This window comes from Grus americana, chromosome 15 (genome assembly GCF_028858705.1).
Source record: "Grus americana isolate bGruAme1 chromosome 15, bGruAme1.mat, whole genome shotgun sequence".
Classification (NCBI taxonomy): Eukaryota; Metazoa; Chordata; class Aves; order Gruiformes; family Gruidae; genus Grus; species Grus americana.
Genome location: NC_072866.1, coordinates 12,125,254 through 12,150,401, shown reverse-complemented (window position 1 = coordinate 12,150,401; position 25,148 = coordinate 12,125,254). Strand labels below are relative to the sequence as shown.

General features: G+C 38.2%; 1 protein-coding gene across 3 annotated transcripts in view; it reads left to right on the top strand.

Moving 5' to 3' along the window:
* Window positions 1–25,148, top strand: part of SDK1 (sidekick cell adhesion molecule 1) — a 412,431-nt gene that overhangs the window by 175,776 nt on the left and 211,507 nt on the right. For all 3 annotated transcript variants that reach the window (XM_054842564.1, XM_054842566.1, XM_054842565.1), the window contains one exon: window positions 23,902–24,035. In XM_054842564.1, the coding sequence (XP_054698539.1) occupies window positions 23,902–24,035 (134 nt within the window). The remainder of the gene's footprint in view (window positions 1–23,901; window positions 24,036–25,148) is intronic.

Sequence of the window (25,148 nt, the reverse complement as noted above, 5' to 3'; positions counted from 1 at the left end):
TTAGCAGGGAGGAATACAAAGTAGCTAAATGCTCTTAGACTAAGGTATCTGTTTATTTTCTAGACTTAACTTCCTTGACACTGAGAAGAATTTGGCATCCCTTTTGAAGAGGTGCTTTTAGTACATGACACTTTAATAGAATACCTTGGTGTAATATTAAATTAACAAAGACAAAACTAAATTATTAATGTTTTCTCCCTCCTCCCTTTCTTTTCTATCCTTCTGCCCGAAGTTATCCTGGATATTGACTTTTATGAAATAAACATCTAATCTGTCTCGCAATGTGGTTTGACATCCATCGGTGAAATAGATTTTGAACAGAAAAAGTACAGATGTTAAGACTGCCAGGTTGTCCGTCTTAGACTGGAGCAATGAACTACATTAGGACTGCAGTTGTTTAAAATGAACCTGTAATAAATCCCTGCCCTTGTGTGGGGCACAAGCGTGCTGCAGTCAAATCTGTCTTCTGTGTTATGGTCTCCAGGATTACAAATGGTCCGGAGGGGCAAAAAGTGGGGATAACATCAGCTGCTTTTGTAGGTGTCAAAAGTGGTGTGTAGCTGGTGATTTAGATAGTTTCAGTGCAGTATACTGAAAATGTTTAATTTGAGCTAACCTCTAGAAGCTGTAACTGTTATTCATAATCTGGAAGAATATTATACAGTACTGGCAATTTTGAAAACACCTCGGTAGTATCCCTCAGATGGGTAAACTATGGTCACTTGTTAGTGTTTCTCTGTGTCGGAATTCACTAAGTCTTTGATATCTGTGAGCTCAATAATAGTTCTTAGTCTATCCCAGAAAGTGAATGGTCTAACACTTGTGGGAGATAATGTGTAAAAATAAATACAAGCACAAAATTTTTTTCCATATGAAATTCCCTTACTGTAGTAGTTTTCAAAGTGAGCTGCTTTTCCGAGTTGCTCAAGCTATTTTCCCTATCATGCTATCAAATAGGGTGATGACTTTTTATCACACATCCTCAAAATACCACATTCCAATGACATAACTCATCAGCGAGAGCTGTTTCAGCAGGTTCAGTACAAAAACTTTTTAAGTAGACAGAGCTGATGTCAAAAGCCATCTCACATTCATCTGCTGTGTAGAGAAAAAATTATTTTCCCTTAAACATCCGGACTTTTTTCCTTCTTTTAGGTGGGTTTTTTTCTTTTATTTTTTTTAACCTAATTAATTGTGGATTATTTTTACTACTTGCAACTGGAAATTGTATAGTGGCCATTAGGGCTTCTGATACTCTTCCTCAAGATGTCTTAGCCTTCCACTCCTACTGGATTGCTTATTTAAACAGCACCTTTTTATTTTAGAGAACGTGAATCTCTAGATGCTGTTTTAGTTTCTGAAATGGAATTTTAATTACATGGCCATATAACTTATTGAAGATTATGATATGAAACAATAAGAGGTCATTTTAACAGAAAATAGGGACCACTACATCATCGTACTTTAGGTTTCTCAGCATCTAGACTTAAGTGGCAGTGCCAGAAGGCTTCAGCAACTGCACACTCATGTCTAAGTATTCTGGGTCTGTAGAGTGTGGGCATGTGTTTATGAAGAAAAATCAATGCTTTTTGAATTAAAATTAAAAATGAGAAGGATATAATCTTTGAGTCTAAGACGTGCTTGAAATATCTGAAGTTTATGCAGCTTATTTGTTCATTCATTGCAGTGCACAGAAACATACCTTTGATAAGCAGATACTTTGAAACCACAATCCTTTGAATTCTTTGAATATTCCTTCCTCGGTCAGACAAGGCTTTTGATTTTAATAGAGCTGCAGTAAGGATGCAGAACATAGCCCCTTGTTTCTCATATATGATACAATCATCTCGTAACTGGTTTGGTTCTTGACTTCCTTTAAAGTTAGGAATTGTAGCGTCTGTTTTTAATTAATCTGACAACATTTTCAGAATTCCTGTCAAATTCTGCCTTAAAGGAATGATAGTTTATAATCAGTTTTGGCTAAAATAATGTTTACTCAGTCTCCTTTGCCATATCTTCTTCCCCATTATTGTCTATAACAAGTCATGTTCTCTTCTTGCACCTTGTCTTAGGAGATTTAATTTACATACACAGTAGCAACTGCCTGCTATCTTTTTGTGTACTGCATACATCGGGACGTTGTATGAATGGATGTGGTAAGTAGGGTAGTGACTGTAGAGTAATTCTCATTCTGAAACGTACTGGGAAGCCAAAGGATGATCTAGGAACCCTGGCAGCAATTTGGGTAAGTTCATGTGCTGTGCCTCAGGCAAAGACTGATTAATGAAATGGCACAGTACCTAAGCAGCGTCAGAATCTGCTGAGAGAGGCTGTTTATGGCAGATACATTGCGTATTTGGGCATTAATTGTCTGCAGTAACAGTGCACCAGAAAGTTCCTTATACTTCTATAATTCTAAGGCATAAATATATATGCAAGAAAAGCCAAAACGTGTTCATTTCTTTCTGTACGGAGCAGGAGGGGACACGGGTGAAGTGATGCTCCCTATCCCTAGTTTCCCAGTCCTGTCCTTTTCTATTATAGGATATTTATTTATACTTCCAGGATATGGCAAGTCTGACCAATTCAAGCAGGAATGTCTGCTTTTCAGATGTGTTCAGAGGACAGACAGGCTTCCTGGCAGGATTGTTGTGGCACACTTACATTCAAAACAACAGTAACAGAAAGAAAATAAATGTTAGAAGAACATGGAAAGCTTGACTCATTGGAATTCATTGCTCGTGTCCCTTAAAAGCAAAAGCTAAAAGGCCTAGCAACTGAGGGAACTGTGATACAGGATTTATTCTGACTAACTCTGCATCTGTAAGAAGTAGTTCCTAAATTTGTAGCAGTATGAGCTTTTCCAGAGGCAGGGTGAGCTGATTCAGCAATGAGCTCAATCCTGCATTTATACTGAAGAGAGAATTTACTTCCAGTTATTGGTGAAATGATGAGAATCTCTACACTCCATACTTTTTGAAGTATCTAATTAAAAAGGGGGAAAGGCAGATAGCTTGATTTTGTTACAGTAATAACATTCTGGCTTGTCTGTAAGAGCAGCTATGTGTTTGCCTTTCATCTGCATGCTCTGATCAATATCTGTAAGCCAAAGCAGATACTTGAGTCTCTGCAGAAATCCCCTCTCATGCCTGATATTTCTGCTCCCAGTCCTGCAACTGAATTCCTCTCAGCACCGCCAATCGCTGTCACAGTGGCAGCATGTGGATATGGGTGGTCTTTTGCCTCTTTCCTTAGGGATTTAGGATTTTTCTTTTGGAGGCCAACTTCCACAGCATTTCCAACTTGTAGTATTTGCGTTTTAAAGTCCTATTTAAATCCTCATTAATTAGTTCCTTATTTTTCATATATAGCTACAACTTCCATTTTTGTCATCAGAAACCAAGTTCTGTATGACATGCTGGATGTTTGCAATACTAATTTTTTAAAAAGAAAATACCGAGCAGAGATTTTGGGAATGTTTGGATGCTTTTATAGGCTGATAGAGAAACACAGATGTTTGCTTGTAGCTGCAGGCCTGTTTAACACCATGTAGGAAGTGTGATTGTTCTGTACTCCTGTAGTCCACAACATTTGCAGCAATCATTTCAACGGTTAAAAAAAACTCTTTAGAACTTCTTCTGAAAAAGTGTAAAGGTTGAAGCAGAGAAAGCAAAGAAAGAAAGTGTAATGAAGACATTAGGACTTGTCCTGGGAAAATTCATATTTATAAAGAAAACACAAAATGGTCTGCTCATGAGCTTCTCACCCTTCAGGTATATATTTATGCAATTGCTTGAATCTTCCAAATTTTGCCTGTCTATCAAACAGTCAAATGAAGCTGGGCCAATGACAGTTAGCATAACCAAAATTTGGCTTTAATCATAGAAGACGCAATTGGTATTTTCCCTATTTGACAAGAAATGTATTGCAATGTTCCATTTTTATTTCTGTTTTCATTGAGGGATTAGATGAATTCATACAATCATATGTAGAATGCACAGATATACATAGTGCTGTCAGCTTGTATGCATAATAGAAGGTGGCAAAAAAGCTCAAAACATTAATCATATATTTGCTCACTCTGATTTTGAGAGTAATTATGACTCTGTTAGATGCTAAATTCAGGTTCACAATTCAGGAACAAAATACTTATTCTTCCGTATTAGGGAAGAAAAAAAAAAAGAGGAGACTTTATCTCTGTTGTTGTTCCAGAATAACTTTCTATGTCACAGGTAGGTGAGCTTTCCCTGTAATACTTTGTAGCAAATAGGTTAATTCCTTTCCTGTAGAAAATTCCCAGCGATAGCCCCTTTGTGCATTGGTCATAGAGTTGTTTCGGGAGGTACGCAAGAATACTTTGACCTTGGGTTTTCTAACAGAAATCACTATCTTTAATCAGGAGTAATAGCTCTTTTGAGAAAAAGTTTGCAAAGGTGTAATTTTTTTCTAGATGGGGCTTCACTCTCATCAAGTGTAGTAACTTCTGCAGTATTACAGAGAGTCAGCTGTGGATGGAGTCACTAATTTACCTTGAGATTTCTAATAATTCCACTATACTGTTGTATTTATTAAAGCTAATATGTATTGCAAAATGCTACCGAGAACTGCAGCATCAAATCTAAATTTAAACTTATCTGATGCAAGCTGTTTTTCTTCTGCCTACTTTATGTGTGTGACTTAAAAATAGTATCTTTCCCCTTGCCCCCATTAACACTGCATTTTCTTAATTCCAAGTTAAACCAGCCTGTGGTTTTTATAGTCAGAATGCTTTACTTGTATATTGGTGCTAAATATAAATTTAAAAGAACAACAGAACAGTGGCATTCACTGTATTAAGTTAAGTAATTTTAAAGAATAAATGCATAAGAAAACTACATATTCAAGCCCTTCCAGAAAATGAACTATTTAAATTTATTTCCTACAGTAAGAATCTTTGAGTACTACCTTTTCAGCAGCTCAATTGCAAACACCAGAAAGTGAATTGGAATGCTTCCACTTATGAAAACTAAGAATGGTCTTATCATATGAGATGCTTTCTATGGAATGCAAATGTTTACCATACATCATTTGAATTTTTCTCACCTGTGAAATATTTCATTGAAAATAAAAAACGCTCATCCAAACCCTTCTTTTTGAAAACGTCTGGAAGGACAGAACAAGCAGTCTGGATTACGGCCATACACCGTTGCTATTCAATAAAAGTCAAACTGCAAAGACCGCAGTAAACAAAAAATTATCATACAACCAATTTTAATATCAGCAGTATCTAAACCATGGAAAGTTTTACAAGTTTTACAACTGCTAGTTAACTAGTGTGTACATTCATATTATTGCCCTTCATTGCGTGGATTTAGAATTGCTTAATTGATTCATCGTCTCCATAAAGCAAGCAGCTAATGAAGATTTTCTTATCTCACGGAGCCAGCGCTTTTGAAAAAGAAGGATCCCAATTTGGTCTGTCCTGATGCTTTGAAGTTCTGAGTAGCAATGGTATGCTGCATAGTGACAAATGGATATTTTAGGTGACTATAGATTTTTTTCATTAGACTTGGAGGCATAAAAGAGGCTGGAATGAAGCAACAAGTTGGAGCTCTTAGTTTCAAAATTGGAGGGAGGAGACAAATCAAATGTATGGCTTGGTGAAAAAAACCCAGTTTTTCTATATTTTTAATCAAATGTATTCCATATCAGTATACTGCATAATCTAAGAATTAGTTCTCCCTTTCTTTATCTACTTCCTGGAAAACCCTGATAACAGAGATATTTTTAGAGCACTAAATTCTCAAATTAGCAGATTTTTAGAGTTCCAAAATAACATTTATGCAAATCAGTCAGGTATAAGAAAATGTTTCACAGAAACAAACATTGAAGATATATAATTGAAAGTGCAATATTCTAGTTGTAGGAAGGATAATGATGCCATTATTTTGTCAAAGGTATGATTAGAGAAATCACTTTTCCATTCTATTTCCTTTTCATTTCCAAATATATTTACAAGGATACTATATATGTGCTCATAAATGCACAAATATCTAGTACAATTCTTGTACTTCTTAAGGAAATGCTTAGCGCTGTTAAACTTTTATGAATGGTACACACACTGCACCAGGTAATACATATTTTATGAACAGTACACACATTACCAAGTACTATGCAAAATATTCCGCAATTATCTGCAAGCCTTTAAATATCAAGTGGTAGAAGGCCATGTATTGGGCTAACCTCAAATACTACAAACTAACGACTGTTAGAAAATGTTAAATCGTTCATTGTGTTGCAAAACCCTATCCACCAAACAAAATGCCACTTTTGTGATCCCAGACAGAGGAGCTGACCGGGAAATGGAGGGACTTTGCAAATAAGATTGCTCTCCAATGCCACGCTCAACATCCTTTTCTTAACACAGAAGAATTCCCATTCTTGGCCCTACTGCACTTGAAACTTTATTGAACGTCATGTGAAGAAATTCTACAGACAACTAGACTCGTGTAAATGGCCTCTTTATATGTGTTTGGTTACTTTAATTAGCTGTGTAATTCTACATATCTGTGTGTGGAATTGGCATTAATACTTAGTATGAAACTTAGCCAGGTGTTCTGTGGGGCTGGGGTGCCCCTGTGCTGCTGCTTTTTGCTGATGGTTTTTTCTGCATTGCTACAGCGGAGGTTTATCAATGTTTTAACAGTTTTCATACTCTAAAGGAGAACATCAGTTGTTTTTTTTAGTTTGAGAGCAAGAAATTGATGGTCAAGAGACCCCAGGCGATGCTGTGAGGCACGTTCTTTGTCATGTTCTCCTCTTGTACTGTAACTGCAGAAAACAATCACAAATTCTCCCACATTTCTCCCTCCTTCCCCACACTTTCTAGAGCAGAGTGAGAGAGAGTCTGGCTTCCAGACATGGGGCTTGGTGTGTTCTGACCTGCTGGCATCACCCAGGACGTGCAGCAAACTCTCACGGGTTTTAACATTCTTCGTTCCCTCTGTCCTGATCTGGAGGGTCATGACGCATGGGATGAAGGAATCTTATTGTTAGCAGCTACTCTAGTATCTAAATTACTTTCTCAGGAGCTCCCAGAGTCCGAGGTTTACCTTGGGACTTCCCTTGAATGACTGGACTCATCCGCATGGAGAACTGGGAGCAGATGCAGCAAAGAGCAAGCAGCAGATGCTCAGAGCACCCATCGCTGCATTGCTCACAGAGACACAAAAGCCGTGAAGGCAGAGGAAGCATTATCAAACATGATTTAGCTTCAGTTTGGGAAAAAAAAAAAAAGGCATACATTGGGAGGCTTAATTTAGTTCATATTAATTTTCTTTTTAACTCAATCTCCTTTCAAGGCCACAAACCATATCCTGAGGATCAGAAGTACTCTCCAGCTAGCTAGAATGATAGAGCATTCGGTGTTGCTGAGATAATAAATTGGAAATAAGTAATAACAAAAGCCATGAGAACATCACGGTGCTTTTGAAAACAAACAATATTTCATCTTTATTACATATATAACCATCCTTCTAACTTGATGCTATACCTTAAATATTTCTTCATTAATTAGCCAGGTGAAGTTTATCTAGGATATGTAGAGAACCTACTGAACAATTTTGGAATTGTTAGCAGTTATCCTGGGGAATGAATGCAGAATGTGAGCTTGGGATGCAAAACACCAGGAAATGTCATGCCTATTTTTAGGAAGGGGAAAAAGAAACCTGGAAATTAAATGTCAGTCAGCTTACTTCTCATTCCTGGAAAAACACTGTAATAAGCAACCAAAGAAACTAATTGTGATCTCCTAAACAAAAAAGAAAGGTCATTTAACAGCCAATACATATATGTCAGAAATGGATTGTTTTGAACTCTTCTGCGGTTTGGTAGCAGGCTCGGTAGAGACAAGTGGAGCAGCAGATGTCACGCATCTTAATTTTGGCAAGGCTTTTGATACTGTCTCATAAGTTGTAAGAAAGTCTGGTCTGCCAGAAGTTACTGCAATGATTAAAAGGTTAGTATTTGGAAAAAGTCAAATTTTGAGCAAAACCATTAGCAATCTTACAACAGCCCAAACTATTGACAAAATTAAATAAGCTGTTTTAAAATGTCAGGGTTTTTGAGTATAAAGCCCAGGTACATCAAGCTGTAGTGCTCTCCATTCAGGTAAGGGTGCAATGCGCAGAATGTAATAAATCCACTGCCAATATTTACTGTACTAAAGCCTCAATGCATACTAGAAAAATCTAATAATTTTTCAGCTATATCTTTATACCACACTGAAAACTATATGTCTGGCCCCTGTTATACTACATTGCATACTAAAATCTGTCGTCTTTACATGGTTACTGGCTGCATGGTTTATAGAAAAGTAGTTTAGTAGAAAATACTGTATTTTATGCTGTGTTGACACTTAGTAAATCATGCTTCCTGCTATTTCTTAATGCAGAAATATATCTTTTGCTTGTTACTACTGAAGGATGTTTGCATGTATCCAAAGTTTTTAGACTTCTCGGAGACCTACTACAACCAGTGTAATTGGAGGTAGCTATTTTTCAGCAATTCTTATAGAAGTTAATACAGAATATAGCCACAATTGACCACTCAAAGGTTACATTTTGTTTTCTTGAGGTCAAGATGGTGGATTATTGTTTCAAAAAAGTACTGAAAATTGACATTCAGTGGCTGTAAACATACAGAGTTTCCAAAGCTTTGAGATTTCAATCTGCAGAAGACCCACAGAATGTTGTCCATCTATTTCAACTGCAGATCCTTAGGACAAAAATTATGTGTAATTTCTTCTTAATACATGAAAAATACCTGCATTTTAAGGACATTAAGGGCTCTGAGTAAGCATATAATCATTAAATATTCACAGTGTACAAGTTTTAATGTGCTCAACATTGAATATGCCAAAGAATAATGCCATAATTATACCTCCTGTAATAATTATGTTTTATTGTGGCTTCCTTACTCTTTTTATCCCTCAGTTGGTATAAGCTTTTAAGCAGATGCCTTGGTTTTGCCCTTTGCAGCTTATAGGCAGATCACTGCTGTGTTGATTCTGCAGTCATTGTCAGCTATTCAGCAATCTCATTTTTCTTTTACTGTCTTGGCAGAGATGAAATGCAAAGTTTTTAACCTTCCACTTTCCTGCTACTTATTTGGCTGTTGGAAGCACAGCTTAAAGCTTAAATAGGAGAGCAGGCATATCCTCCACAGTTACACGTGTTTCTTCTCCCTAGAGCTCTTGAAGCAACGGACTATTTAAAGAATGAAACGCAGTCAGTGTGAGGATACAAATAAAAAGACTAGAGTAAAATGTAATTTGAGTGGTGTCTTTTTTAATTAACAGTAGCTTAGATTCTGTAACTCAAACCTTCAAACAGAAACTCGTCTTGTAGATATAGAATACAGATATGTTCTATAGATATAGATATCTTTTTTATATATATTCCATATATATAGAATATATAGAGAGATATATTCAATTTATATAGACTATATATCCTGGGATCAGAAGTTTATGGGGACCCATACCCAGATATGAAAAAAAGTCATGTAAGCATGGATTTTCGTTCTGGATCTTTCTGCTCTGAGATGATGGGAGCACTGGAATTTGTCCTGAAAAGACAGATTATTATCCACAAGAGTCAGTGCAACGCTGTGCAAAGTAGTACAGCTACGAAGAAATAAATGGGTTCTGGCATGGTGTGGACATCTTTACAAAGGTTCCTCCTAAAATACTGCAGCTCATGTAGTATTGTTTGTTCTGTTTGTCCACATCTGCCTCTGCTTTGTTCCTGCAAATTCTTTTTGAATCTGTGAGGCAGAATCAGCCCCACTGAGCAGAGGGTACAAATAGAAGTTGCCACAGTCTCTGTGAGAATCGGATGCTGGGTTAGAGGAAAAAGCCCCACAGAGGTCCCCACGGCTGGACAGGCAGCTGCCAGCTGGGCTCAGCTGAGCTGAGTTGTGCTGGGCAGGGTGCTGGTATCATCTCCAGCTGAGCTGAGTTGTGCTGGGCAGGGTGCAGGGATCATCTCCAGCTGAGCTGAGTTGTGCTGGGCAGGGTGCTGGTATCATCTCCAGCTGAGCTGAGTTGTGCTGGGCAGGGTGCTGGTATCATCTCCAGCTGAGCTGAGTTGTGTTGGGCAGGGTGCTGGTATCTCCAGCTGAGCTGAGTTGTGCTGGGCAGGGTGCTGGTATCATCTCCAGCTGAGCTGAGTTGTGCTGGGCAGGGTGCAGGTATCATCTCCAGCTGAGCTGAGTTGTGCTGGGCAGGGTGCTGGTATCATCTCCAGCTGAGCTGAGTTGTGCTGGGCAGGGTGCAGGTATCATCTCCAGCTGAGCTGAGTTGTGCTGGGCAGGGTGCAGGTATCATCTCCAGCTGAGCTGAGTTGTGCTGGGCAGGGTGCTGGTATCTCCAGCTGAGCTGAGCTGTGCTGGGCAGGGTGCTGGTATCATCTCCAGCTGAGCTGAGTTGTGCTGGGCAGGGTGCAGGTATCTCCAGCTGAGCTGCAGGTGCTGCCACTTGCTCAGCAATGGTCAGAGGAGGTGGGGGCAGGAAGAGCTCTGAGGGTTTGGGCTGACTGCTGGAAAACAGGAGGAGAGAGAACTGATGGCAGAGTGGAAAGTCTCCCAGGGTGTTTTGTGGCTGGAGGCAGTGGGGATGTAGTGTCAGATGTTAAAGAAGGTAAGCGTTCTGGTCAGTTGTTATATTTTTTTTTTGGTGGTGGGAAGATTTAGGAACGTAAGATGCAACTTGTGAGAGAAAAGGCCTTGTTAGCGCAATCACAGTGGTGTGTTTGTCTTCCTAATGTGAGGTGCTGCTTTGCAGCGCAGGCTCTGTTTGGCCTCGTGTGCTACAGTGCAATAGAGCAGCTGTGGTTTTAATGCTGGCTGGTCGGCCTCTGCACCATTTTACCCTGTCAGGTAATTTCAGTTGAAAACAAAACACACGTAATTTTGCGTTTGTTGTTACGACAAGTAAATGTTTGCAGAAAATAATGTGAATGTGGAAATGTTAGGCATGTGGAATTACAATTGTGTTTTAGCGAATGTTTTATGTCCTTTTTTTCTTAAAGTATGTTTTTTGTTGAAAGCAGTCCCAAGGACCTGTTTTAAATCTACATTAAGTGGATGAAATACAGTTTAAAGCAATAAAGCATTGAAATTCAGAGCTTTGGGGTTTGCTTATCTGCCTTCACGTATTCATTTACATACTGCTGCAGGCTCCTGTAAGTGGGTTCTCCGGCAGTTTGTCTCGGGGTTGGGACACGTAACATTGAGCATCGTGGGCTGCACGTTTACAAAGTCGCCACTGTGTCATGGGCTGGAAGCGTGTGTAGTGGAAAACGATGATGGGGTGGAAGGGTAGGGTTTCAGGTGGCTCAGCAACTCTGGTAAACCTATAGGTGCTTTATGTGGGAAAGAAAGAATTGTGTTTCTTAGGAAAATGCTTTATATTAATGTTGTTCGTGCCATGGAGATTACCAATAAATATTATTTTAATACGTCCTTGAGATGTCAGAGATTCCACTTCTGAGCAGCAATAGGAATGTAGAAAAAAATCCCATTACTGAAGTGTTTGATTTTGGTGGAGAAATTTTCCCTTCTGTTTCCAGTGCTATTGAAGTGAGGAGTTTCTTTAAACTGACAGCCCTTCTGCTGCTTTAGGAGTGAAACCATTGAGATGGTGTTAGTGGTGTCGGCGCCGCTTCTGCTTTTGCGAGGTAACTCGCATTCTCTTCTCAAATATTCCTTTTCAGTTGTTGCTATGTAGCAAAGAATAAAGAAAGAGGGAGGACAAGGTATGTGTTATATTCATGACCTTTTGGGTGAAGTCATCTGAACTGAGAACACTGAAATTATCTGTAGAGCAGTATTATCAAGTCTTAAAACTTGATACTGTGATTGTAACAATCCCTACCCTCGTGTAGGCACTACTAGCTCATTTGAGGCACTGGGGAACAGAATTTAAAGTGTCTACTTCAAAATCTGAGGCTGTTGAATGAGCTGAAGGAGGAACTTCAGTACTTCAGTTGACAGAGGGATCAATCAAGGAGCAGCTCCGACACATCTCCCGAGATGCGTATCTGTGTGTTTTAGTGTGGCTGTGTGTCCTCTCTTCTGCTCATTCTCATACGCAAGTACTCAATTAGAAATGAGCCATGCCATGACTTTCTCTTTCCCAGCGGTGTGTCTAACTTTGCCAGTGTATTGAGCTGAAGGGTAGACTTGCATTTATTGAGTAACTGTGAGCCTGCGTTCCTGCATAATTGTTTCAGCTTTAAGAAAAGTTACAATCTGTGGGTACGTGTTCAGCTTCTGGGTTAAATATTAAGCACTTGCACAATGCGCTTTTGCTACCTCAAAACAAGGCTACAGTGTGAACTTATTTCTGTCCTTTGTATAAAGATTCTTATCAACAAATGAGAATTTGTCTTATTAAGTACTACAAACCTGCAAGAAGCTGTCTTTCTGTTCTTTATTAAGTTAACAAGAGCTGTTGCAGATGGTAGTTTTTCAGATTGTTTCACGTGGTTCAGGAAGGGCTGCAGGATAACCAAAGAAATGTTTCTTTCCCTACATTCTTTACCCAAAAACTAATACCTAAAACAAGAAGTGTACCTAACCAACCTGTGTAACGGTCTTGTTCTGTATCTCCTATTTGTTAGCTCTGTTTTCAAAATTTAATTCTGAAGTTTGTACATCGCTATCACTGGCCTTATTGCTCTGGCTCTCATATGACCCTTTTTGTCATTCTTTTGTACCATATTTTCATTTTAGGAGATAAGAGGTTAATTCTAATATTTCCTTTAGCTAAGTAGCCTGCAAGGTTTATTTGAGCATTGTTTCTCTTTTCCATCTTCTGAGTTCAGTAACGACAGGATTAAGAACTTGGAAGTTAAAAACCTAGACATCCGTCTAATTAAAGGGATTGGCTGTCGGGGTTGTATTTTTCTTTCTGATTAGCATTCTGTTTTCTTTCCCTATCTCCCCATTCCCTGCATGCTCAGCTTGTAATAAAAGGTGGTTCTTGAATGTAAAGAAGTGTGTTAATGCACCTGGGAAAAACACGTACAGGAAGGAACTGAATTTGTTTCTGTCTAACCTAGGTAAGATACAATGGAATGTTTCCGTGTTTATCTTTACAGTAATAATCAAAGTATCCTTTCAAAACTCATAAGGATTATTTAAGAAGAAAATTAAGTAAATGTATTTATTTGCTTGTTTTCAACAGAAAAACAATCTCCTATTTTAAGTTTATACCCCTGCAGCCAAGTGATAAGGGCATTTTAATGTTTTCCTGCATCTATCTTTCCATTTTAATGTGTTGCAGGATTAGGGGATAGCTGATGCTGCTGTTACGTAAATGTGAGCAAGTAGAGATCCTCATTACAGGGCGAAGTGGATAAAAAGAGTCAGTAACTGAAGGTGATGGAACTGTTGTGTCTACTGTCCATTAACTTGGTAATAGCACCTCTTCCCCAGATGAGGGGAATCGCAGGGAGCAGCATTTTGCTGCGTTGCAGTAGCAAATCCCTAAAACCTCTGCAGCAGAAATGTCTGCAAGTAAGGAGATAAATACGTGAAGACAGATTGCAGAAAAGACTTTGGGGGCATCAGAGGTTTTCTGTTCTGGTCTAACTATTATGTAGAATTACTTGCATCGGCAAGATATTGAGCATTCTGTTCACAACCCCGGGAATATAAGCTGGGCTGGTAATGCGCATGCGTCTTGTCTAGGATATGTGAGTTCTTTTGCCATGTAACTCATAGCTAAGTGTTTCTTCAGCACTGAAAATAAAAATGCTCTGCAAAGCATATTGTAGCCATAAAATCAAAGAAACCAAACTGCATCTACTGACACTTCAGGGTTTCATTTGCCTGCTCAATAGGCATAGTGTTTATGGATCATCCAGCACATGTAAACAAGGCAGTCTCTCAGATGCAAACCCTCTATTGCTCTTCATTAGAGGGAATGTGTGGTGCTTATACCTCCAGTATCGGGAGGAAAGGAGCTGAAGTTCTTTGCCTTTTATGTTACCTCTGGCACTATTTCTAAAGTAGAAGTTGCTGTCATTCTACCAGAGGACTGGCAAGATTTACTATCCAAGCTTTGGCCTCCTGACTTCCTTAAGCTTTACAACCAGAAGGCCTCAATATATGTCACTGCTCCACCGCACAGAAATTTGTGTCATTAGACTCAGAAGTCAAATAAGCAATAAGTCATACAAACACACCCGTCTATTGATTCCAAGTAATTTAAAAATAAATAGAGCTGATAGGTAACCTATCTTCCTGGTTTTGGCAACACCACCCAAGTTGAAAGCAAAATAATCTATATGGTCTGTTGCTCCTTTCGTCATGCATTATTTACATTTTAGTTGGCCACAGAAGTGTTCTTTATGGGATTTGGAGTCAAGGGCTGCAACCAGGTTTCAAATACAACATACAAATGGATCCCAGAAGGCAGCTATACTTCCGACTGTCTAAAGGCTGTCTTCCAGCGCACTTTATTTTAAAAGATGCTAATATTCACATTGAGGTTGCGTAGATTTTAATATCTGTAGTATTACTTTGTCTGGGAAAGGAATGATGAAACAGCTAGGTTTAGATGTGATTGTGCTTATCTTCTCAGTCTCTTACATAAATGCTTTCCTAACTCAGCTTTCTACCTTTTACAGTTCTGTAGCTTTGCTGTGCAACAGCTTTGTGTGTGTTTCCCTCATTTATCGGAAAGAGGTATTTCTTCTTTTCCTTATGAAAAAAATTCAGCTTGTATTATTTTTGATTAGTAATGTATAGAACAGACCTAACTGAACAGATAAGACCATTATTGATAGAGCAATATTTTCCAGTTGTTTACTGTGCTCTCTTTCACACAATTGATAGGAAGTCATGTTTGGATAGAAACCATAGCACAAAATGCTGCTGTGATCTTACACAGTTTTCTTTTTATTCCAGTTTCCAGTGTTTGGCTTTATATACATATTTAACATATGGTTGAATATATTCAGCCTGGCTTTGCTTCTATGTCACTGCATGGCCTGTTTATGATAGAAATAGGGAGTCACTGCTTCCTTTGAAATTTCTGCTGAAGTTCTGCTTGTTTGGTTTTGGGGTTTTTTGTTTTTGTTTTTTTTTTTCACCAGTGTTTTCTTTATGTTTTAGTGTCACTAACTTGAAGTGCTTTGAAAGGTTTGCATTAATGGCATTAAAAAAAAAAAGTCTGTGATTGACTGACTTGAAATTTCTTTTGCTGTATTATTTTCAATAATAACCAGGATTTTACAGAGTCTGTGTTGGATAGGTCTGTTACTAAATGTATCTGCACTCAGTATGAGAGGATTCTGCTGAAAGAAGTAGTGCAATAGCATGAGTTACTGGTAGGCTGGTGTTTGGAAAGCAATGTCCACCTGCCTGGTGTGTATAATTCAGGAGATATTAAAGCAGTTGAAAATCAGAAAGCAAGAAGTTGCTTTGCCTAAAGTCGTAACAAAATGCCTGACTGTCAAACTGAGACGCAAGGGGGGAAGGTAAAGAGTATTAAGATTTAGCACGTACATAATCCTCTACATCTTTTGAGTGCTAGAGGTATTAACTATTTAAGCCTCTAGATAAATTTTTCAGCATAAAAAGAAATACATACATGTATTATCCTTTTTTCTCTCTTGGCAAAGCATACAGACTGAAAGGCTAAACAACTCACCCAGGGCTACGTATCGCTGGTAAAGCCCGCATATACTTGGCTCCCGGGCCTGTGCTAAGTTTGCGCTGTGTAGCAATAGTATATGTCTTAATGGTGTGTGGGTAGAAATAACTACATAAAATCCCTGTTTTGATGTAGGCAGCAAAGCTAAGATACTGTATAATAGTATTTTACAATGAATTTGCAGCAGTAACACAAATGCTAGCCTCGGCAAACTGCCGTGCTGTACATAGATAGCGTTAGCTGTTCTATTGATCCAGGCCACTAAATCTTTGATTATCTTTCATAGTAAAACTTGTCTAAACAAACTGTGCTCTTGCTACCCAGTACTGCTGCTCTCTGTGCACGTGGCAGCAGCGGAGGTTGGTGCTGGGGTCACTTCCTACTTTTTACCATATCCCTGCTCTTTGTTTAAAGATTTGGTACTGTTAAAAGTAGTAGTAATGTGTCTGAAAACTAGTGGATTACTAGACTGTTAGTTCTGGAGTGTAACACTTTCTCCTACTACTCAAAGCAGATGTGCAATAAGTTATGGCTGTACAAATTTTCCTATCCCTTGAAACATTCCCATTTATTTCAACATACTTGTATTTTGGGTCACCTAAAGGAGTTTAGCAGGTAGGCAGGTACTGTCCTGCTCCCTTGTGGGGCTTTCGTGGTGAGTTTGGATGTAGTGTTCATGAGATGGATACATCGTTTTCTGGCACTAGAAGAGAAACAAAGCCTTTGGTTCATGTGATAATAAACAATCATTGCAGGTGCCGTGAGGTCTTCTCTGTGTGTGTGGCTGTTTCATCTTCACTGATACGCAGCTGCCATTAGGTTTTGTGATTAGAGCCAGATGACTTCTGTCAATGCTCTCTGTACTTGGTATATCCATTTTAAATACCCTCATGTGCATGTATTTACCTGCTGAAGAAGGACTTGTTTCAACTGAGAAAAGTGACCAAATGTATTAGAAAGAGATTTGTGTTGAGCCATTCAAAATTTGAAATTTTATTTCCAAACCGTGTGGATACTTCAGTTGCTGTGATACAGATTTTTGAGTTCCTGAGACTTGATATGTTTATACAGCAACAGCTGTGCCAAATCTTATTCTCAGCTACACCTATGTGAAAATGGAGATGGTTTCAAACGAGATATGTGTGGAATCAGGAATAAAATGGCAGAGGTGGTGCTGAGGCGGATTCAGGAACATGAATAAACAGAAGCTGGGAGCATCTAAGAAGGCACAGTTGTAGCATGTCTAAATATATCTGTTAAATATGTTGTTAAGAAGTTGAAGTTTTCTTTGTCATTGTCATATAATCAATTATCTCTCCAGTGCATTGCCCTGTGACAGGGCTGTGCCGCTGCTAATTTGTTTTATAGTTGGTGCAGTTCACAGTCATGCCTTATATACTGCAGAATATAAACAAATGTATCTCAGTGAAATAGTGGTATAAAGATACAGTATTCCACAGGAAGCTCTTTAATACTTGGCTACAAACCGCTATACCGCATACCATTATGCTGACATGTTTTATCAGAAGTGAAGAGATAATTTAATAACAGAAGTTTTCCTTTCATAGTGAAGGAAGGGGAAAAAAAATCAGTGTTTAAAAAAACATAGCACCTTGAATAATAAATTCAGGAGAAATATCATAAAGTGGAGCAATATTCACGTCTGTCTGTATCTGAAAATTGAACTATAAAATCCCAAATGATTACAGATAGTCTTTGTGCTTGCCGTTAGTGAAGTCAGCCAGCTGTGTAGATCAACAACCTATGATACTTTTTAACTGCAATGTTTTGTTTAAATAACCCATTTAGATTAAAAAAAAATTCCACTATTCTTCTTTCCCGTGGTTGCTAGCTACGTCCATAGCAACAGATAGTGATGTCGCAAGTGGAGTTCAATGTGTTGATTATATGATAAACTGGAGAGAGAAGAAAATAGGTACTCTGTTTACAAATATCTTGAATGCAGTAAGAGTTTTATAAGAGGACGAGACTGGAGAAAATTGACTTATTTTCTCCCAAGTCTTTGGTTTCCGTTGTTGACTGCTGATGTATATTTTGTCTTGAAAGTCTGGATTTTTCTTCTAGTTTGAGAACTGCTGTTGCAGCACATTCAGGCACACATCGGTGTGGGTCAGTAAGATAACACCCAAGAGCCGGGATTTAAGCACACATAGGTACTTACATCAGCTGTACTAAGTCTTGTTGCTTGAAATGTAATAATAAAAAAACCCCAAAAACCCAAAACCACCACCACCAAAAAAAAGCCCAAAAAACTTCACAAAGGAGTAGAGGTGTGTGATAATAATTAAGTTGCATTAAATAAGAACTGAAGCTGCTGAAAACCTGGGGGGAGAAAGTGAACATTTTAACAGAAGCAGTGCACTTATGACTATGATTCGTTCGTTTGTTACTGTAATTGCTTGCTTCTGGATTGGTGGCATTGTCTCTCAGTGCAAACATCTCTTTCATGATCACTTATGTAGTGATTATCTTGGGTTTTGTTTTGTGGGGGTTTTTTAATTCTACACCAGCAGTTGCTCAATATGAGTATGATTTTAAATATATATTTGGGATAATACATCTGAGCATCCTTTCTGGGAGCCTCTATCTCTGAAGACTAAAAATAAGCTTTTCCGAGGGCGAACTGCTAAGATTTTTATAACAAGACTCAATATTTGATGATTCTACTTAAATCGGAGATACTTTTTTTGTAACAGTCTTGTACATATATGAAGACACTTGTGATACCTTTTTGTTTGTTTTTTTCTCCTGCACGTCACATTTTCTGGATTCCTCTTTGGGGTTGGATGGTTCGGGGGGAAGGGAGTGGATGGTTCTGGTGTCATTTTGGGGTGTTTTGATTCTTCTTGACTAGCCACACGTTTAAATCTGATAGTGAAAACTGAGTGGAGGCTACAAGGGGTGAGAAATGGTGTTATTTCTTAAATTTTCCAATGATACTGCTGTTTGCATACCCCCTTGTGAGGTTTGCCTGGTTTGCAGTCAGATATTCCTTCTCAAATACAATGTTTTGAACTTGTTCATGGAACTGCAAACCTCAGTCTTGTGGAGAGGCTGGAACAGGTCTTCTGCATTTGGAATTCTAATTCTGTCTTCCAGAGTCTTTGGGACTTTATCTGCAGATTTCATAAGTGAAATCTATATTCAGTCAACAAACACCAATGAAAATATTAAATAATGCCAGGCCAAAGACAGACCCTGTGGGTTTCTACCCGATATACCTTTCCAGTCAGGTAGTGGACCACTGATGATTTGTCAAGTACGGTTTTCCATCCACTTCTGTTCCAGCCTTACACTCGCTTTACCCAGAACAGCTTTTGTGTAACATGCTCATGAACCGATGTGGGGAATAGTATCTACAGCCTGACTAAATCAAGACATCGTAAGCCCCAAAGCTAGTGCTAGAGAATGGGAAGCCAAGCTTAAAACACAGGAATTCTGCCGCTTCTCTCATTTCCTCCTGGAAATACATCTGCTGAACCTAGTCTTCCTTCATTGCCAGGCAGAGGTTGAACACTGTCATGAAATTAGGACTGTCTTGGTTATTCTTCTGTAACCTTGGGAAGCTTTCATGACTAGAAATCCCAGTTTCTCCCCAGAAGCACACGTGCCATGGCATAGCTAGAGAAGCGATACGATAAACCAGCGTTGATTGTAAAATCAATCCATTAATTTGTCTAGTTATAATTAATATTCAGTGGCTGTGTAAGTATAAAATTTTTATTAGTAGATGGTTGATTTGCAGTAACAATATACCTGGAACCTGAATAATATTTTATGAAACTGGCATCCAGTCACAGTTCTTAGTGTTTTGTTGCTATGGACATGGTGCTCTGTAGCACGTATGCTAATATTTTGCTCTGTGATTGAGTCCTGAAAAACATGGACTGTTTGCAGAAGACATGTATTTAAATAATTTAGATTAATAATTCCCCATCAGAATTGGAAAACACATGGGTGGCAAAATGCTCGCTCTGTTAAGCCATGCGTGCGCTACTCCAAGTCAGGATTTTACTTGAACAGCTGTGTTTTTAACTGCAGTGTATCTGTATGTTTTTCCAAAAGGGAAAATCCATGGGGGAAGTCTTTCAGTAATTATATTGTTATTACTCCATAATCTCTCCCTTTTCTATTCACATCACTGTTACCGTGCGGTGCCTGGCTCACAGAGAATGATCGGTGCTTGCTGTGTAATGCGGACAAAAGTTTTTAAAAGGGGAACAGAGGTTTTCTAGGTAACAAATATCTTGTAAAGAGGGATTGATGTTTGTATTAGCTGGAGATAATATTGGAAAAGAGGCTTTATGAAGGCCTTTGTACTAAAATATTGCACACTGGTTCATGAGCAGATGGCAGCCTTCTAAGAGAAAGCCTAATCAGGTTACTCTATGATTTTCATTTTATGATGTTTTTATAACCTAGTATCATCTATTTATTGTGTAATCTGGTAGACTAATAACAAATATCTAACTTCTGGGAATTATCCAGTAGCAGAGTAGATTTTTGGTGTTTTCACATAAAAAACATTATTAATGGAAATCTACCTATTTAAGATACTGCAGAGTTCATTTGCAGCATTTTAATAAATGATGCAATTTTCACCATAGGAAAAATTTATTTAACTCCAAAAACCTTGTCTTAAATGCCTTTAATAATGGTAACCCCTTTGGAAAATTCTCTTCTAAAGGCCTGATTCATGTTTCACTGAAGTTAACAGAATAATTTCCACAAGCTTTAGATCAAACTCAGGGATTATTTGCACTGGACTTTTTACAATATTTGGACAATTCAGAAGGCTGCAATTAAAAAATCCCAGAGTGTATCGAAGAGCTAAACTCTGAAAATCTCGTTAGGTGGCCATTTACATTGGCCAAGAACTGGGTATACAGAATGACTTGTCTCCATCATTGCTGCCTTTTCCTGTCCTGCTGGACCATCGCCTTTGGCAGCAGGTCATAAACATAGCTTCTAGTTTCAAATGTCTGACTCGCCTTCACTTTCAGATCAATCAGTTCTAGTCTCTGGCTGCTTTTGGGGTAGAGGTATCACTGAACTTCTTGTAGGACATGATAATACTGAATCCGCCGTTATAACCGCCTACAACTGTCGGACGTGTGTGTTGCTGCTAGTCCCTACAGGCTTCCACTGAGTTCCAGAGAAATTTTAAAAATTCTTCTATTAAAACATACAATTTAAAGTGCTCCTTTCCCTATGTTTAAGCAATCCTGAAGGATCAGTCTGCTTAGTTTACTTGCTTGGTTGTTCCTGTCTTGAAAATGTTAGTTTGAGTTAAATTCGATATTGCTTTAAAAAAAGCAATATTTATAGTTTCCATTAATTCTGTGCTGGGTATGAATTACTGACAGGTCCACTCCATCTGCTGCAGTCATCTTCCTCAAATATGCTGGTAAACTGAGCAGCCGGGAATCAGATTTTCCTTGGAACATTAGAGCGGTGCTGTCATAATTTAAAAGTTCTGTCAGACAATGAAAACAAACAATAAACCCAGGAAAACATGTTAAGCCAATTTTAGGGCGCTCTGTGCAGCTGTTGTACAAAAAGTGGTTGCAACTCTGGTAAGGGCTGGGGCATGAATCTTCAGATGGTTTAGAAACATTGGAATTAATGAGTGCTTAAAACGTGACTAATTGATTTTCCTGATGCATGGGGCTCATACTTGATCTAAATAAAGCTCCCAGAGTCTGCAGCCTGTGAAGGCTCGTGTCTTGGTCTATACCTGTCTTTAGCTAATGAAATGGAACCATTCCGTTTTTCACAGAATTATTAAGATGTCAATAACTTATTCTGGGCTTTCTAAATTAACATTAATTTGACTATGTAATTGATGAGCCCAAAGAGTTGTCTTCAGTAGTTTTTGTCTTCTAATTCTTTTTTTCTGTGCAAATTAACGTAAAACTTTTCACACTATTTTCAACATGGAATTTGTTTAGCCCTTCTACACTGATCTTTTTAGATTCAAATACATGTATGGTCATTTAATCTTTAAAATTTACTTACATTTCACCTACAAATGTTACATTTTGCTCACATTTCAATAAATATTTGTGTATTACTTTCTAAAAAATTTCTTCATTCTCAACAATTTTCTTAATAAATACATATTAATTTCCTTTGCTCTTGATTAGTATATAATGAGTATATTGGTTTAATTGTCAGAATTTCCAACCAGTTTAATACTGATTGTAGCAGTGTGCATCTCGCCAGTATTCAGGGATCACCTTTAAAACTTTGGGTACAGTTGCAGCTGGCATCAAAGCAGTCTGAAATATATTTCAGTATTTTCAAACTATCTTTCTAATGCCGCTTTCTTTAGAACTAAAGCAGAAATGAATGTAAATGTCATTGTCTTTTAATATTCAATTATTAGCACTTCATTGGAATTTTATCTTTATTTGCTTTATCAAATATCATATTAATTGCATTTTATATCCCCCCTCTGTAAATCTATCACAGTTTTTTTTGATTAATTTTCTAAGTCAATTAAGCTAATACAGGTTCATTGAATAAAGAAAAAAGTCATACTCTGGTTTTGGGTTTTTAATGCTTTTTATAATAAAATCTGTCAATAAAGATAATGTAAATGGGATCTTTAGCTGATGTGCAATCAGAGCTGAAAATATAGCCTTATATATTTTTCAGGAGATTTTTATTTATTGCTATCTACCAATAGCTTTATAGAAGTTCAGTGTTCTTTGTATCCACATTCGAAAATGGAAGCGGTCTGAATGAAACACACGCAGCCTTTGAACGCCGCTGTGTTCTCACTGCCATTTTCTATGTCCCCTCCTATGTATAAAAAATGGCATGCTACAGTAGGAATATGTGACTTTTCCCTATTCTTTTAAATGCTTTTTCAAAAGCAAAATAGTTGTGAATCATTAATGTTAACCACACCATGCCAAAAGAGGAAGAAGAAATGCTGGAGTGTTCATTATTGATTGATTAGTGCTAAGTCAAAGTATTCGTACACTGACTCTTTTTGAGGCCTATTGATGTATGAACTTGTTTCATCCAGTATAATAATTTTATATGTTGTTTCAACCTCATGCTCAAGGATATGACTAATAGCACAGCTGAACTCAGTGGGGCTTCTCATCAAGTAATATAAGTGAAGGTAGGAGTTTCTTGCTCCAAGTCTTGCATTCAAATTTCCAAGTTTGTGCCTGTCCCAGTCTGCATTAGTGTCAGCTCTTTGCTCCACAGGCTTTCTCTGGAACTTTACGTGTTCTTTTATTCTTATCTGGTTTTTGAGCTTCCTGTGTCCTGTTCAGTTAAGCCCTTGAATCTTTACATGTTGTCTCTAGATTAAACCTTTAGTTTGTATAGTCAAGAAAAAACCTCATACGTGTAAAATGTGAAGTAACCAACCCTACTGCAGTGCAAATGATTAATGCTGCCTACAAGGGAGACGTTGTTACGTAGCGGCCATAGGCAAGAATAGACTTGTGTCATACAATGACATTTGTTGACTCTTTCAGGCCTACACCAGTGCTAGCTACAGGGTTGTGCTTTCCTACCTGCTTTAGATTAAATGAAAACTCTTCCCTCCCTATCGACACACAGATCATCTGTGTATATCAGTTAAGCTCTAACTTGCTGATGTTCTTGTCTATGATGTTGTGATAATTCGTGATGCCATAAATACAGAAAGTTTACCTTCTGAGGTGCTGCTGCCTTTGACTTTTTACTTTTTTCCCACTAGACTAGGTGGTGTTATTCCCTGACTGTTAGTCTTTAATAGAAATGGTTTCACTTGTTGAGAAGGGTTTCAATAAAACTGACTTTGCAGCATACCGACATTTGCCAGGACTGTCGTCAACCCCTAACAATGCAGTTTGCGGGCTATTGGTCTCTGTTGTCATTTGCCGTTTCTTGTATAACTTCTTATTGCCATTTAAACTGTTCTAGTTTCGTATGTTGTAGCTTTCTGCATGTCACCGTACCCAATCTAAATAGAGAGAAGGCCTAGAGGCATCAAAGATCTTAAATATTACACGTGACTGTGTTTGAAATCAGGCTGGTTTTGATTTCCAAACGTCTTGATTAGATGACCAATGAATATCGTATCAGTCTGTCAAGTCTGAAGTGTTGTACAATTTTTGTCTAGTGGATACCATTCTTCTGGTTTCAACGTGCTCTTTCTGTTTCCTCGATAGAGCCATCACACTGGAGAACCAGCTGGTCATTCTTGCAACATCAGTGACAGATGCAGGAGGCTACTATGTCCAGGCGGTCAATGAAAAGAATGGGGAGAACAAGACAAGTCCGTTTATTCATCTCAGTGTAACAAGTGAGTATCCAAATTCTGGATAATATGCTGTCATACTGAGGTTGCAGGCAGTATCCACAAAAGTCTGCCCTAATAAAAAGAACCTTGCTAGCAAAGGATTGGATCTTCAAAGGAGGTCAACTTTTCCTGCTTGGTTTGGAGCACGTTAAACTCGTGCAGTAAGAGGGACCTAAGAGAGTATATGGCCTCAACAAATCATCCTCAAAGACTTTTGTCTGATGGTTTGTTTTGTGCAAGGCAGGTACATGATGATATCCCTTGCTGTTTGTTGCGAAGTTGTGATCATAATTTCTTTTTAATGCAGGGGTTTGTAATGTATTGTTTTCCATTGTGCTTAAGTAAACAAGTCACTCTTCTGAGTGCAATTTTATTAATGAGTCTATTCCCAGTCTATGGCATTATTTTTACCTGGAGTTATGACAGAGTCCCAGGGAACATGCATTTCATTGTTATTACTTATTATTTTACATTGCGCAAATTGTATTAACACCTACCGTTACAGAGGCGTTCCGTGAATTGATTTTACGGCAAAGGGGAGGAAAAAGCAGCAGAGCAATGGGGTCAGAATGATGACAGCTAAAATAGGCACGTGTAAACTATTGTAAAACATCTACTAAACGCATTTTTGTGAAAAATTAATATTCTAAACATGTAGAATGATTTGACTCCTTTTTTGAGGGCATTTGGTAAAGGTGTTTTTAATGTAGCAGCGGGAGTGTGTCAGTCCGCTGAGTGAACATGGAGGTTTCTATTTTTGATTGTAGAGATGAGGAAGAGATGACTGGGTAAATTGTTGATGACGCTGGCAGCTTTGCTGACAGGCTGCTTTTATGGTCTGGGCTTCTAGAAGATGCAAAACTCTCAGCTCTAGATCAATCGTGTGATCAGATGCCCGAGATCTCTTGATCTTGGGTACTGTTAGATTTGAGACGATCCCTATGGCTCATTTCCTTACAATAGCAAAACTTGGGAGTCTGGGTTTCTGGGCAGGAAATCTGGCAAATTGCTTTTGGAAATATGTTTATGTTAGAAGTTCATCAAAAACATGTTCCTGTGAAACATTAATTTCTAAGAAAATATTATTTTTTTCTGACAAAATTCCTAATCAGATTT